Source organism: Amblyomma mixtum, chromosome 6 (genome assembly GCF_055824585.1).
Source record: "Amblyomma mixtum isolate Tamu chromosome 6, ASM5582458v1, whole genome shotgun sequence".
Lineage (NCBI taxonomy): Eukaryota > Metazoa > Arthropoda > Arachnida > Ixodida > Ixodidae > Amblyomma > Amblyomma mixtum.
The window spans coordinates 156,700,082-156,713,597 of NC_143017.1; the positions used below are offsets into that span (position 1 = coordinate 156,700,082).

General features: G+C 53.0%; 1 protein-coding gene across 7 annotated transcripts in view; it reads left to right on the plus strand.

Annotated features, from left to right (window-relative positions):
- The window catches only part of Atpalpha (sodium/potassium-transporting ATPase subunit alpha), a 116,948-nt gene that overhangs the window by 79,986 nt on the left and 23,446 nt on the right, over positions 1-13,516 (plus strand). For 2 of the 7 annotated variants that reach the window (XM_089549844.1, XM_089549843.1), the window contains exon 1: positions 817-855. The exons of 3 other annotated variants lie outside the window; for them this stretch is intronic. In XM_089549844.1, the coding sequence (XP_089405970.1) occupies positions 832-855 (24 nt within the window). In that variant the 5' untranslated portion in view covers positions 817-831. Of the gene's footprint in view, positions 1-816; positions 856-7,868; positions 8,176-13,516 lie in introns of those variants that run through there. 2 more of the 7 variants (XM_089549847.1, XM_089549846.1) reach the window with 2 other exon arrangements.

A 13,516-nucleotide genomic window follows, 5' to 3' on the forward strand; every position in this document is an offset into this window, starting at 1 on the left:
CTTTGGAGGGCTTTGAATCGACGGAAAGAAGCGATGTTCCTGCGAGGACCATGTCTCGGTGCATCAGTCTCTGTATGCCGAGAACTTCGCCCTGGCGTTGCGTATGCTGAGAGACCCTTCCTCGAGAGTTTTGTATGTCACTGTCAGCGGTGGTAGGGGCTCGCTGAAACCTCGAGCCACCTCAGATACCGACAAAGTGGCGCCAGGGTTACTGCTGGCTACTCACGTCGAACCCACAATCGCGCGCGTCTACCTTCATTGAACCGCACGGCTGCGCGACGGCTTCCCTGCATGAGGTGTTTCCCCGTCGCAGTAACTCTCTTCTCTGTGGCGTCACCGGCGTTCTTTCGTTCTTTGCCCTCCCGGTGCCAGCCGTGCCGTGCAAGCGCACCTCCGCGACATTTCCCACGCGACCTCGTCGATGACGTCGGCTTCGCCCCCCTCGGGTTCACGACAAGTGCGGGATCCCGCAGGTGCTGCAGCGCATCTCGTTTATCTGCTCAGACTGCTGGATCCTCAGACTTGGTCACGTGTTCCGCATTCCGTTCTTCGCCGCTTGCATTGTGCTCGCGCTTGCGTCTGTCTTCTTCGGGCTGGTTTTAATACTTTTTTTTTTCCTTTCGCCTTCTTTGCACGGCGGCAGCGCGCTGTTGGGCGCCTTTAATGCGAGCGGCGACATGGGCGCTATCGTCGTTGTTCTGTAGCGTCATCTTCCCCTCTTTCTTCCCTCCCTCCTTCCGTGTTGGGTATAGCATCGGCTTGTTTTCAAGTCGTATAAAGAGCAGGCAGCTTGACGGTGCTAGGCGATTCCCATCCCCGCCGTGCAAGGCGATGTCGGATATCCAGCTTCAGAAGGTACGCCTACTACTCTGGGCATGCGCCGTGCCACGTTTGTGTTCTGATTTCACTAGTAGTTCTCGTCTACCGGATTCTTGGTTGTATGTTCTGGAGAACTGTGAATATTTTTTTATTGATCAGCACTTACATTTTTGCTGCGTCGCCCTTCTGCTCTACCTGGCATACACGGTTTACTCCTTTCCGTTCCACGCGTTTGTTTTTGGGGGTGTGTCTCGCGAGTAAATATTGGCTTCGTCGTACTCGCCATTGTATGTGGGAAGCAAGCGATTCATATATAGGGATGGCCTGGTGGACGCCTTGGGATTGTTACGCTTTGCAGTGTCGCACCGGTCACGGGTCTGCAAGCAGGATCATATTGCTTGTATGCTTCGGCATGTCGCGGATTGCTCAGTTCAAAAGGAAGCTTAGGGGTATCGAAACTATGGCGGGCCTGATGCAGATTTTCATTCTATCCCCTTGGTCACTGGAGATTTCTTGGGGGGGACATTCGCGCCTCTCTGATGACCTTCCTCTCAAGGTAAACGCTCAGTTTCACGTCCGGATGCCGCGAATCGCACCGTGCGTCGCACAACTAAGCTATGTCGCCTTACACCGCAGTTCCTTTATAGCGAAGTGCCCACCGGTGCTTCAGCTAAGGAATATTCAATCGCTCCTGTGCTGAGGTGTTGGTTGGGCCTTGGTGCTTGTCCTCAAAGGGACAGGGAGGAAACTCCATCCAATTTTTGTCCTTTATGCAAACTTTGTTTCGCTTTCTGCGCGTCGACGTTTGTTGCTCGAAATATTCACGTTAAAAGCTTAATGACGGGGAAATAAATATTTTAAGTCGCGTTGATGAAACCAGGTACATTATGGATTCCGTGATTAATGATTAAACGTAGATTGCATTTGTTAGGCCTCGGAGGTCAGCACACAAGAGGAAAGCACTTGACGTCACCGCACTTTGTTAAGCGGCGTGTATACCGTTAAGGATTGCATTTCATTTGTTTCTGGGTCTTTTCTTGATTATAAAGGCTTCAGTTTTCGTGTAAGGGCCTCTGCGAACATAGCGCTGTAATCGATCGATATAGGCAAACTTCAGTCTTCATTGTGTCCTTAATGTATCCATTCAAAACGCGCCCAAGTTATTCGCTCCCCTCGCGGCATTTCCCTCGTTACCGTATATACCTCTTGCCAGCGCCCACCGCTACCGCAGTCGCTGCTATCCCCCCCCCCCCCCCCCTTTTTTTCTTCCTGTAGAGACAACTTTGCGCAACGCACCCGCGGCCTTCGTGCGCGCAGGCGTGTGCGCTCCCAGCGCAGATGTGCGCCCGTCGGGAATGACAGAAATCTTTCAGAGCCGTGTGCTGCGTACAAAAATAAAAAAAAAACGGAGAGAACCCATTTGCTGCATCAACGGTGCCTGCTTTAGCGCAGGCTCGGTGCTTAGCGCGGTGTCGTCATTCGCTCGACGCGTTTAAACACGATTGCAGACCAAACGTCGCCGTCGTTGCTGCCGGCGAACCAGCGGGTTTCCTCAGTCACCACGCGATTACGGGGGTCTAGACCGTCCACGCAGATCGGAGTTACATGAAAATGAGCGCTGAAATGGCGGTGCGATGGCGAGGTAGCTCAGAAGGTTCATGTCGTTTGAAAAACGCGGAATAATCTTCATAGGCTCGTACGCGACGAGGTTTTTGTAGTATATTCTGCATGGAAATAAATTTGAAAAGAGGGCTGAAGCTCTGGAAGCCGGTGTAGCCGTTTAGTTCCTAGTCGCGCCCATTGAGTCGCCCAGCTAAAGGTGAACGACCACGCCTGGTTCGAATTATATACTACCACGTCCATGTGTAGAGAGCACGGCTAGAGTAGGAATACCGGCCAGTTCTAAAAGGTGCAATCGAAACTTCGTTCCAACTCCATTTCAACACTTACACTTATCGTGCGCAATACTCGGCGAAGTGTTTTTCTTTTTTCTTTTTTTCGGAAGGCGTAGGGAATCATTACTCATAAAGATCGGTGTGCCTACATCGAGCGTCGGGCTGTTCCTGCATCGTGTTGCCGGCGCCCGGGAAACGCCATGAGCTCAGCGCACTCTTCCTTCCGTCGTCCGCTTCCACGTGAGGCGTCGCAAGCCTTCCTGCATAGCGGGCGGCCTCGGATGCGAACACGCACGGCTTCTCCGAAGCAACGCCCCCCGCCGCCTCTTCTTCATGTTTCATTTCTTCCCCACGTGGGAGAGAATAACGCCGCTCGCGGCTTTCGAAACGCGCCCGCCCTCGAGGAGGAGATTCATCGGTTTGTTTAGCTGTGTTCGCGCAAGTTGCTTGTGAGATGCACTGCCGTCGGCTGTGCTTACCACAGCCTATGCCAGCTGTCATCGCGCTGGTGACCGGGTCCAGTAGGTCAGTTGTCAGCGTAGTCTTCGAGCAATACCGGCGAGTGGAAAGAAGGGGACGCCGGTCGTTTCTGGGTTTTCAGCGCGCTGAGTTAATCAACCGCGTGAAAGCGCCGGGGGCCGCCGGTGCGGACGCGCGTCATCGTTTCTGAAGGACAGTGAAATTGTGCGACAGCTGAACGGGCGCTGTGTTTATCAGTTTCCTCGCTGCTTTCCCAAAGCCTTGAAATACACAAAGTATAGTTGAGAACAAACTTTTGATGCGATGACAAACAAGCGCTGTTAGTCAGTGAAGATAAAATGCAATACAGTCGAACCTCGTTGTAACGAAACGGTTTATAACGAAATAATGGATATAACGAAGGAATGACGATCCCCCTTGGAAGTTCGGTCAGCACGAACTATACCGAAACTATGGTTATAACGAAGTAATCGCCGGGTCCCTTCAACTTCTTTATAACGAGGTTTACTACGCGCTCATCGGTCAGTAGGTCTGCAGGTATCATGATACTCGATGGGGAAAGAACCGCGATATTCTTTTGCTTGCTGTGCCCCTGCGCATAAGCTCGTTAAACTTAAGCACGGTATAGGGTGTCCACCGGGGTGGCAGTTACCGAGCTTTTCCTCCTCCTCCTCAAATGAAACAGTGTTAAAACGAGTTCAGCCTAGCACCGTTAACGTATTCGGTATCGCTTCGCGAGGTGGGGAAAAAAATTAAAACGAGCGTGTCATGCGGGTGCGGTAATTCTAAACGTAGAGAAGACTCGGACTCCCCACTCAGCCCGATTACTTGCCTCATTCGGCCGATTGATGAACAGCAGCCGCCACCTGGAATCTTTTTTCTTTTCCTGTCCCCTCTTTTACAGCATGTTACAGAATAGTAAGAAGGGCCGCGGGTATGCAAAGAGCGAACCCCACATCCGCACTGTCCTCCGCCGCGTAGTGCATTCACATCGGAGCGGAGCATCCATTGCTCGCGCCAGCGGCAGGAGCCCGACCACTCTCCGATGATTAAATTCGCAGCCGCTTCGCGTCGCCCGCCCGTGGATCGGCGGCGCGGCGCTCATTTGGCCCGGCCTGCCATTAGTACCCGGAGACCTATACTCGGCTCCGCCCGGATAGTTGGGTGCAGTGATACCCTACACGAATCGGCGCTAGACTGCGATCTTGCGATGAAAAGCAGCCTTAAATGTCCTGTTTTAGTGGCCAGAGCTTCAGCCTGACACAGAGACCGTTGTTTACTCTGCTCAAAAGGATGCGTATGTAGTAGCCATTTGAAGCGGCTGGCTCGAATGCGTTCTGTTCATTCTTGATTGGTCCTGTTAGCGTTGTGGTGCCTTTCCCCAGCACTGCGCGGTACTATACCGAGATAGCAGCGGCACAGTGCAGAAGCAGCTGCGACGCCACTGTGCTGCCTGCCGGGCGTGTGTCGACTTTTTTTTTTTTACTTTCCCGCGAAATCGCGCGCGCTCTCGCGTTTGTGACTCGGTTCATGGCTCATTTGTTCCGGTGGCCGTATAAATGCTGGCGCGCACGGAGAGTGGCCTTTTTTTATTTTTTTCATCATCTGCGCTGTCGCTGCGACCCCAACCATCGATATTCATTGCCTTTCGACGGCGCGTACACACTACTGCTAAGCATCACGGAGTGCCGCCCCTGGGGTCTTGCTTTGTTCGTATTTTCTCTCGTTCCCTTCCGGAACCTGGTGAAAGGACGCACAACCACAAGCTATGCAGGCAGCCGTGTGCAAACCGACACTGTTGTTTCTCTGCAGCGATATGGGTACTCGTATCAAACGGTTTCTGCGGGGAGCAGCATATAGTTCGTAGTATTAGTGGCTGTAGCTGCAGCAACGGTAATAGTTTGGCGTCTTCCCTCTTCTCACCACTAATCGTCACGCCGTTGATTATTATCAGTCAGTGTGCGTTGAGAGCGCCACTATAGTCTCATAATCGCTGATTCGCTCGCGAAAAGAAAAGTAGGATAGAAATTGTGAATAGCGCTGTTTCAAAAGTGGCCGAAAACTGCTCGCTTCTGCTTGTCTCGCAGTATTCGCTGAGCCTGCGTGTTCTCCCCGCTGTATTGGCAGCCCTCTGCGGCTGAGCTTGTTGTTTAAGCGGAGAGCGCGGCCCAGTGTGCCACCGCTGGTTCAACATCCGGCAGGGTTTCAGTAGTAAACCCCCGTTTTTTTGTGTGTGTGTGCGTGTCGGGAGGGGGGGATAAAACTGCGGGTTCGCGGTAGCTTGCGCATGTCTTTCGCCCTTTTACACGACTGTGCCGCTCGTTTCCGCTGCGTTACTATTTCGACGATGCACGCGAAGCAAGCCCAACACGACTGGCGTCCTGCCGACCGTCGATGATCGGAACTGGAAGGGTACAGAAGTTTGCTTCGATTAATACAGATTTCGAATTAACGGGAGCCTATTTTTAAAACAGTTGATGCTGACGGGGCCAAGGCGTCATTTCGAACTTAATTCGTTTAATTCGAAAATCTGGTTTATTCGAATTACCGAAAGTTTTTTGTACGACGTAATCCATTAAGTATCGCTGATGAGTATTAAGACTAACGGGACAGGTTTAAAAGTAGCGTACGGAAAAGTATGAAGGCTCACGAAATGTTGGAAACAATCTGATTTATCGGCAGTTGTCTCGGATAAATTTACGGCGCCTTAAGTGCCTCAGTTTTTGTGAATAATTTTTCACTTTTTTTTTATAACGTTTCCGTGCCGATGGGATATTTGCCTGCTAATGTTTTTGCAAGTTTCAAGTTCAGGGGCCTTTTCGATATATAGCCCTGTCTGTCTTCAGAATCGCGCGAGAGCGCTGTCTTTTGCATTTCAATTCCCACTGCCCCTTCTCAATGAAGTTCCTTGTGCTCTATTTAGCGGAGTCTTCATTTGTATTTGCTCCTGGTCGCGTGGGCACAGTCTTTGTCTCGATGGGTGTCGCGTTGCGAAAGCGCTCGGGCCCATTACGATCCATTAGTCTCGACATGCGTCGTTTCGCGTCGAAACGTATACGTGTCAAGTGTTCCGAGCATGGAAAAATGGAGCAGTCGTTGCGTGTAATTGTATCCGAGCCCCGCGCTTTTATCAGTTATTCTATCACCGAATGCTTTAAGAAGAGTACACTTGTATCTCACGTGGTTAGAATAAAAGAATGTTGGGCATACTATCTTTGGGCGGAGAGAGAGAGACAAAGGAAGAAAAGTGTCGGTTCAGCGAAGCGTGCGGCACGCCACTAGTGGTGCCAGGCCTTTCCTTCAGCATCGACCTTGGGTGCCTTTCAGACCCACGCCGGTCATGAACCAAGGTCTAGTTCATACCGCTATACCGTGTCATGAAAGTTCCCTTCATATGGGCTGAAGGAAAAGCTAGAATGAATGGTTTTAGTGCGAGCCTGAAACCTTTACATGTACCTAGCGACCCAGTCCGGAGCTGCGTACATGTATACTTCAACACCGCGTTTGACCTCGAGCGCTTGACCTCGCCACACTGCGCGCTCCCAGTCTACAAGTAGTTTGCGTATGCCTTCATTCTGGGCACGGGCTGTGTGAATGCCGTTATCTGAGGCGTGAATTACTCCGAGCTCAAAGCAGCGCCGCGGCTCACGCGTGTGCGCAAGCTGACACCGCCGCTGGACGTCGTCCTGCGTCTAAATGGTCTTGAGACGGAGGCCTCTTATCAGGCGTGCGCTATATAGCTGATAAGAAGGCGCCACTACAGACACTGACGCTCGCTGCTGCTCTACGACTCTGCTTTGCATGACCCGAGGAATGCTGCCGCCGCCGCCTTCCCGAGGCTAGGGCGCGTATATACCATCGCGATCCAGGGAGGGAAGTGCGCGCGCATCTGATTTGTTCAGTGGTGGCTTTTTTTTTGAAGGAACCATTCAGAGGACGCATTGCGTGTATTGGTTTCGGAAGCTTCATCACTTTTCTCGGGAAAGCTGGAGGGCTGTGAGCCCTCCAAACAAGCCATGATGGATGACTATCCAATTAGAAAAACGCACGGAAATTGGCGAACAAATGGTTCTTGTGAGGGTGATTTACAAGCTACACGCTGCGCCCCTTAATGCGTTTGCATGTCGACCTGTACCCCCGTGTGTGGAGAGCCGCCCACGTCCAGAGCTCATAAGCGATACGTCGTATGTAGCGAAAAGAACAGTATCTGTCCATATGCATAGCTACTGGAATTCCGGTGGTCTTGCTCGAGAGGGTAGCCACTCAGACGCGCGGTTAAAATGCGTATACGACCACCATGCGGGAAAGCAAGCAAGACCCACTTTTTTTTTCGCACCGCCTGCTCCAAAAACTTCACAGGCAGGGGTCACGTGACGCGGGCTGTGCCGTACGTTCCGTGTTGCGGGCGATTAGATTCGCGCATTGCGCACCGCCAGCAGCACCTTTCGAGTGCGTTCGAGTGTTGTGAGCGGCGTCATCCACTTGCGGCGGTGACGTCTTCCACCATCCACTCGATGTGTTCCGACGAAAGGATGAGAGTGGGCGGGGAAGGTAATCGGAGTCGAGGAGCTGAGGTTGGTGGAGAGGGGAGGCTTACTGATAAGAGATGAGACGTATAGCCGAGCCCCGCCGGCCGTCTGCCGATAAGGGCGCGCAATCTCTTTGCTCTTGCTGCCGTACGTCGTCGCTGTCTGAAGGGGACGGCAGCGACGCGAGCCGCTTCAAAGACCGGGTCGCCGTCTGCGCCGGTGCTCAGTAGGGACGCGGTCGCGACCGGCGACCGCCATATTTGCCGTCCTCCGTCTTGTCCGCGGCGGTCGCTTGGGGGAGCCCAACTCGCGAGTCCCGCTTGGCTGTGTTTTGCGTGCGGGGCGCGGCTTTCCATCGCCGTGGAGTTTGATCGTCGTCGCTGGGACTAATATCAGGTGCCTCTGTCCCGTTGGTTAGCAAGAAGATACCTGGAAAGATGTCCGACGACAAGGTATTTTGTGCACTCTATGTGTTGAGCCTCCGGGAGTTCTTTTTCTCTTATGTGCTTTTTCGTCTTGGTACCCTCAACCCAACTGTGCTGGTGTGAACCCGAAATATCTCCGCAGCAAAAAACTGAGTCCTACGCGGTCGTCGATTGCTGGCGAGTGAGGAAAAGCGGGGCGCTTTCGCCTGTCGAGCTCCGTAACTTTTTTATTGCAGGGCAAGGGGTTCCTTGATGCGTTCCCCAGGATGTCTCGGAAGGTGTTGCCCTCCGAGCAATGCGCTTATCTCTCGCGCTGTACTCCTGCGCATATTTCTGAGCGCCGTTGGGCGCTCAAGACGTTCAGCGACTGCCGCAGTGTTTTCGCCGAGCCTCGAGGTCTAGCCAGTCTTGCAATGTTTGCCTTCGTGCAGGCATCGGACGGCGAGCTCCTTCAGAAGGACGGTCGTGGCGTTATCTTCCATGCCGTCTCTGACCGGGCCAGGAAGTTGGATGGATAGCGTGGTTTTAAATTCCGTTTACTTTTAATAGCCTCGTAGCCGCCGCATGCGTTGTCACCCGTCGTTCTTTTCTTGTGCTTTGTTTGTTTACCAGTTCTCCAGCTCGCAGAGGTCCCGAGTTCATTCCTGTAGCCGCGCTAACCTCTTCAGGTGGTTCGCTCGCTAGTGTGGCGCGTACTTGTGCCGGCGCGCGCGTGCATGTAGTCGCCATATACGGCGAGATTACGCTCAACTGCGTCGGGTGTGCCCGTAACTTCTGTGTCGTCTATTAAAAAAAAAAAAGTGCTCTACAGGGTGCTCTACAGTCTATAAGTGCTCTACAGGGTGAGATAAATGCGTTGAGATAGCTGCATCTTACCGGTACTCAGCTATGGGGCAGAAACGTGGAGGCGAACGAAAAAAGGTTGGTTTTGGTTTTATGGGGTTTAACGTCCCAAAGCGACTAAGGCTATGTGAAGGGCTCCGGAAATTTCGACCACCTGGGGTTCTTTAACGTGCACTGACATCGCACAGTACACGGGCCTCTAGAATTTAGCCTTAATAGAAATTCAACCGCCGCGGCCGGGATCGAACCCGCGTCCTTCGGGTCAGCAGCCGAGCACCATAACCACTGAGCCACCGCGGCGGGGTTCAGCTTAAGGACAATGCAGCGAGCTATGGAAAGAAAAATGATACGTGTAACGTTATGAGATCGAAAGTGGGCGGAGTTGGGCGAGGGAACAAACGCGGGTTAATGACATCCTAGTCGAAATCAAGAGGAAGAAATGGGCTTGGAGCAGGGCATGTAATGCGAAGGCAAGATAACCGCTGGTCCTTAAGGGTAACGGAGTGGATTACAAGAGAAGCCAGGCGTAGCAGGGGGCGGCAGAAAGTTAGGTGGGCGGATGAGATTAGGAAGTTAGCGGGGATAACGGTGGCCGCAGCTGGCAAAGGACAGGGTTAATTGTAGAGACATGGGAGAGGCCTTTGCCCTGCAGTGGGCGTGGTCAGGGCGATGATGAGAGCATGCTTTTTCTCGTACGTGCAACGATGTTGGCGGTGTCTGCCTTACTCTGTGGAGGACAGTACTCCTCCTATAGTTCTTACTAGCAGGCCGCGCCTTGTTTGTACCAGCCTCGAATTGCGAGGGTAGCCGCAGGAGGTAGCCCCGACCTCAGTGCGAAGCTTTTTTTTCTCGTGCCTCAGGTTGCGGTGCCGACATTGTCGAATGACAATCTGGTATCCCTCTCTGGTCGACCCCTCTTGTCCAGACCCTGATCGCATCATGGTCTTTCTTCGCTGTGAGCTGCTTGCTTGCAACCACCCTTATTATCGTAACACTTCGCAGTGTTCAGCCACGTGTGAATATGTATATCTGGCAATGCCGCCGTGTGCTCCGTTGGAGACGTCGTGCCCTTGCGGCTTCGTTCTCTCTTCTCGTCGCTTTGTTCCATGACAGAACTGGAGTAGTTTGGATGCGTGTGCATAGGACCGGGTAGCGATACGAACAGCGCACAGTCTTCAAAAGACGCATACTGTACGAGCGGCTACAATTCTACAAGAGCAATACTGCTCTTTTCCCACAGTGGCGCTGCCTTCGTACAGAGGTATTGAGAACGGTCTAGTGGGGCATCAGCCCTTTTTCCTTCCTCTTCCCAGGCTGTTCGGGGATTTTGCTCCCGAACAAACCTCATTCAGGCATGAAAAAATGTCGCATGTGCTCAAGCACTAAGTTTGCAGTGCCGCGCTGTAATGCTTCGCTGTTCTGTGTGGTGATGGTGCAGCCTGCGTGACCCACTTTCGCTCGGCGGTCGTTTGTTCCGACGCTGGCGCGGAGAGAACGAAGGGAAGAAGCGAGAGAAAAGGTGGCGCACGTCACAAGCAGCGCGAGATGAAAATATTACCGTTCGCGGCGCTCGCAAGAGCGGGCAGGCGCGCTTAATTCTGTTAATCTGTCGCAAGGAAGGAGCCTGCTCTTTCTGCCGCCCGGGTGCGACCATGCGCTCAGCGGTGCATGGGCCAGAAAAGAAGCGTTCTTGCGTTAGACCCGGTGGCGCTGGCGCTCGACGTCCGAACCGCGGCGACCAAGCGGCGGTGCGGCAAAGAACCCCGGGTCCCCCTTGCCACCTCTCCACCACCCTCGCTCTCCTCCCCAATTTTTTTTTTTTTTGTGCTTGCAGTGACGAGGCCGACGCCGCGGCTGCTTATTGATCGCGCGACGGCCGCTCTCACTCTCCTCCTCCTCCTGCCGGCGTGCTCGTTTCTTATCCTTTTATTTCATCTCTCCGTCCTGGGCTCTTTCGCGCCAGCCAGCCGAACTCAGACGCCGGAGACCGCGGGTGAGGACGCGCGGGCGCCAAATGGCAGGGGTGAAGGAAGGCAAGGGAGTGGCGGCGGGCCACCGCCGCGACGACTACCCTTGCGAGAGGGCTACCTATACCGCGTTCTGCGTGCCCGGCTGCCCTGTACTGTCTGTAGGGGGCACAACCCGACCCGATTGTCTGTGTTGTGCGGGGCCCACGCCTTCCTCCGGGTTTCCTCTGAACCGGTGTGCGCATGTCGCCAAGCGCTGCAGCTGTGTCCTCCGCAAAGTACGCGCTGTGGCTTGGCGCAAGAAAGTTAACTATTCAATATTAGTTCATCAGCCTGCTAGTTAGAACGTTAGTTAGAAATACCCTCTGTATGCCCTCATTAAGGACGTCCCACAGGTGTTTATGAGGAATGGCTAATAAGCAGTGACCTCATTAGATTTTGCCATAATTTATGCAGTTGTAGCAGGCAACATTCAAGAGACTTCGCTGAAAAGTTTTGTTAGTTTGAAAAACGCCATTATCATACAATGAAAGCAGCTCCCAACAGAAAAAAATTCAGCTGAAACCAGCAAATTCAAGTTTGGACCACCAGATCCCAGCAAGAAACCAGTTGATGCCGTACTGGGACATTCCAACCAACAGCTAAGTTTCATGTTGAAGCCGCCGCGGTAGCTCAGTGGCTATGGTGCTCGGCTGCTGTCCCGAAAGACGCGGGTTCGATCCCGGCCGCGGCGGTTGAATTTCTTTGGAGGGGAAATTCGAGGCCCGTGTACTGTGCGATGTGAGTGCACGTTAAAGAACCCCAGGTGGTCGAAATTTCCGGAGCCCTCCACTACGGCGTCTCTCATAGCCTTAGTCGCTTTGGGACGTTAAACCCCATAAACCAAACCAAACCAGTTTCATGTTGGATCCATATGAAACCATTGCAAACGCATTTTCACATGGGATATAGCGCGCCCCGAACGCTGGCTTGCCCTTGTTATTTTCCAGAGGCGCGTTTTGGCCGCTGCGCTGCCACTTTCTTCTGCAGTCATTGTGCGCTAAGCATTATGTGGGATCGTTGAAATCTTCGCTGAATTTTCCGGTTTTCAACCCGTGCTCTTCATGCTTTACTTGAGGCTCGTGCCTAGAACTAGACGACCCCATCGCGTCCCGCGTACGACCCCGTAGTAAGTGGGTCGCCATGAAAGCGGTGGTTTGCTAGATATGTACTGCTGAATCATTCGTTTCGAAGCAATAAAAAGGGTCGCGTGACGTCAATGCCCTCGTGTTCGCTTATCGCTTGGAATTGCCGTTACAGTACTTCCTTTGCTATATGGTATGCACACGTTGCGTTCTTCGTTTTCCTCTATTTTTTTTTTCTTCGTGTTTATTCCGTGGCCGTTCGACGCTTGCAATCCATCCTTTTTTTTTTCACGCCCTCTTCACACGTTGCATTATCGGAAAGCTGCACGTTATCTACTCGTCCCCGTTCAGCCTCCGGAACGTCCGCGAGATCGTCAAAAAAAGGGTCACGACTAAAGGTTTTTGGCTCGGTCGACTGTTGGCGCTGCATACCTGAGGCTGTCCGCGCGGAGATAGGATCCGCGCCAGGGCTGTTTAAGGCCGATTCACACGACGGACCGTTCGTCCGCGGCCCGCGCAGTACGTGTGCATACGTCAGTACTTTGAGAGGCGCGCTAGATGCATGGATGGATAGCGGCCGACAGCGCGCCCCTCAAAGTGCTGACGTATGCACACGTACTGCGCGGGCCGCGGACGGACGGTCCGTCGTGTGAATCGGCCTTTAGCTGAGAACGCGCAGATAGACCTATCTCGTTCGAGTATCGTGCACACCGACAAAGACGACGACGGCGGATTCGTGGCGTTGCTGCACGCGCGTCGGTTGCATAATTTGCGCATCCGTTATACCTTGCGCCGGTCGGCGTAGCCGGCGTTCGCGGTCATAGTGCGCCCCTGCAAGCCCTCGAGTTTCGTTGGGGGCCTCTTGGACAAGTTTCTCGTGCAATAAAAGCCTCACGGACTGTGTGCGAGAGTACACCACCTTGTACTCGCGCTGTGCGTTACAGCTGCGAGCAACGATCGTTAAACGGGACTCCAGTTACTAAATTTACATAGCAAACGTCTACTATGAATTATGTATGTGAACTATATATGTAAAAGAATGTCAAAAGTACTTGGTCATTGAAAATGCTTCGCGAGTTATTGCTTTTACTTAGGAAAGTCGCGTTCACGCCGAGAAGAGTGCGTAGATTTTCACTTAGATGAATGTGATTTGTTTACACGAATGTGCCCGATGAATGTGATAGACGAATATGACGCGTGCGCAGTGGATGCGTGTGGAAGCATCAGCGTGATGCGATGTCCCTACCCATCACTGCAGCCATGATGTCCTGCTGCCGAGCTCAGAGGCGCAGGTTCTATATACTTGACCGCATTCCGCTGTGGGGAAAGTTCGGTCGCTCTGGTGTGCAGAGAATTTTGCGCCACGTTGGAGAAATTGAAACGATTTGTCAGTTCCGAGCCACGCGTGTTCATGCGGCTTTCCGCGTGGCGTGA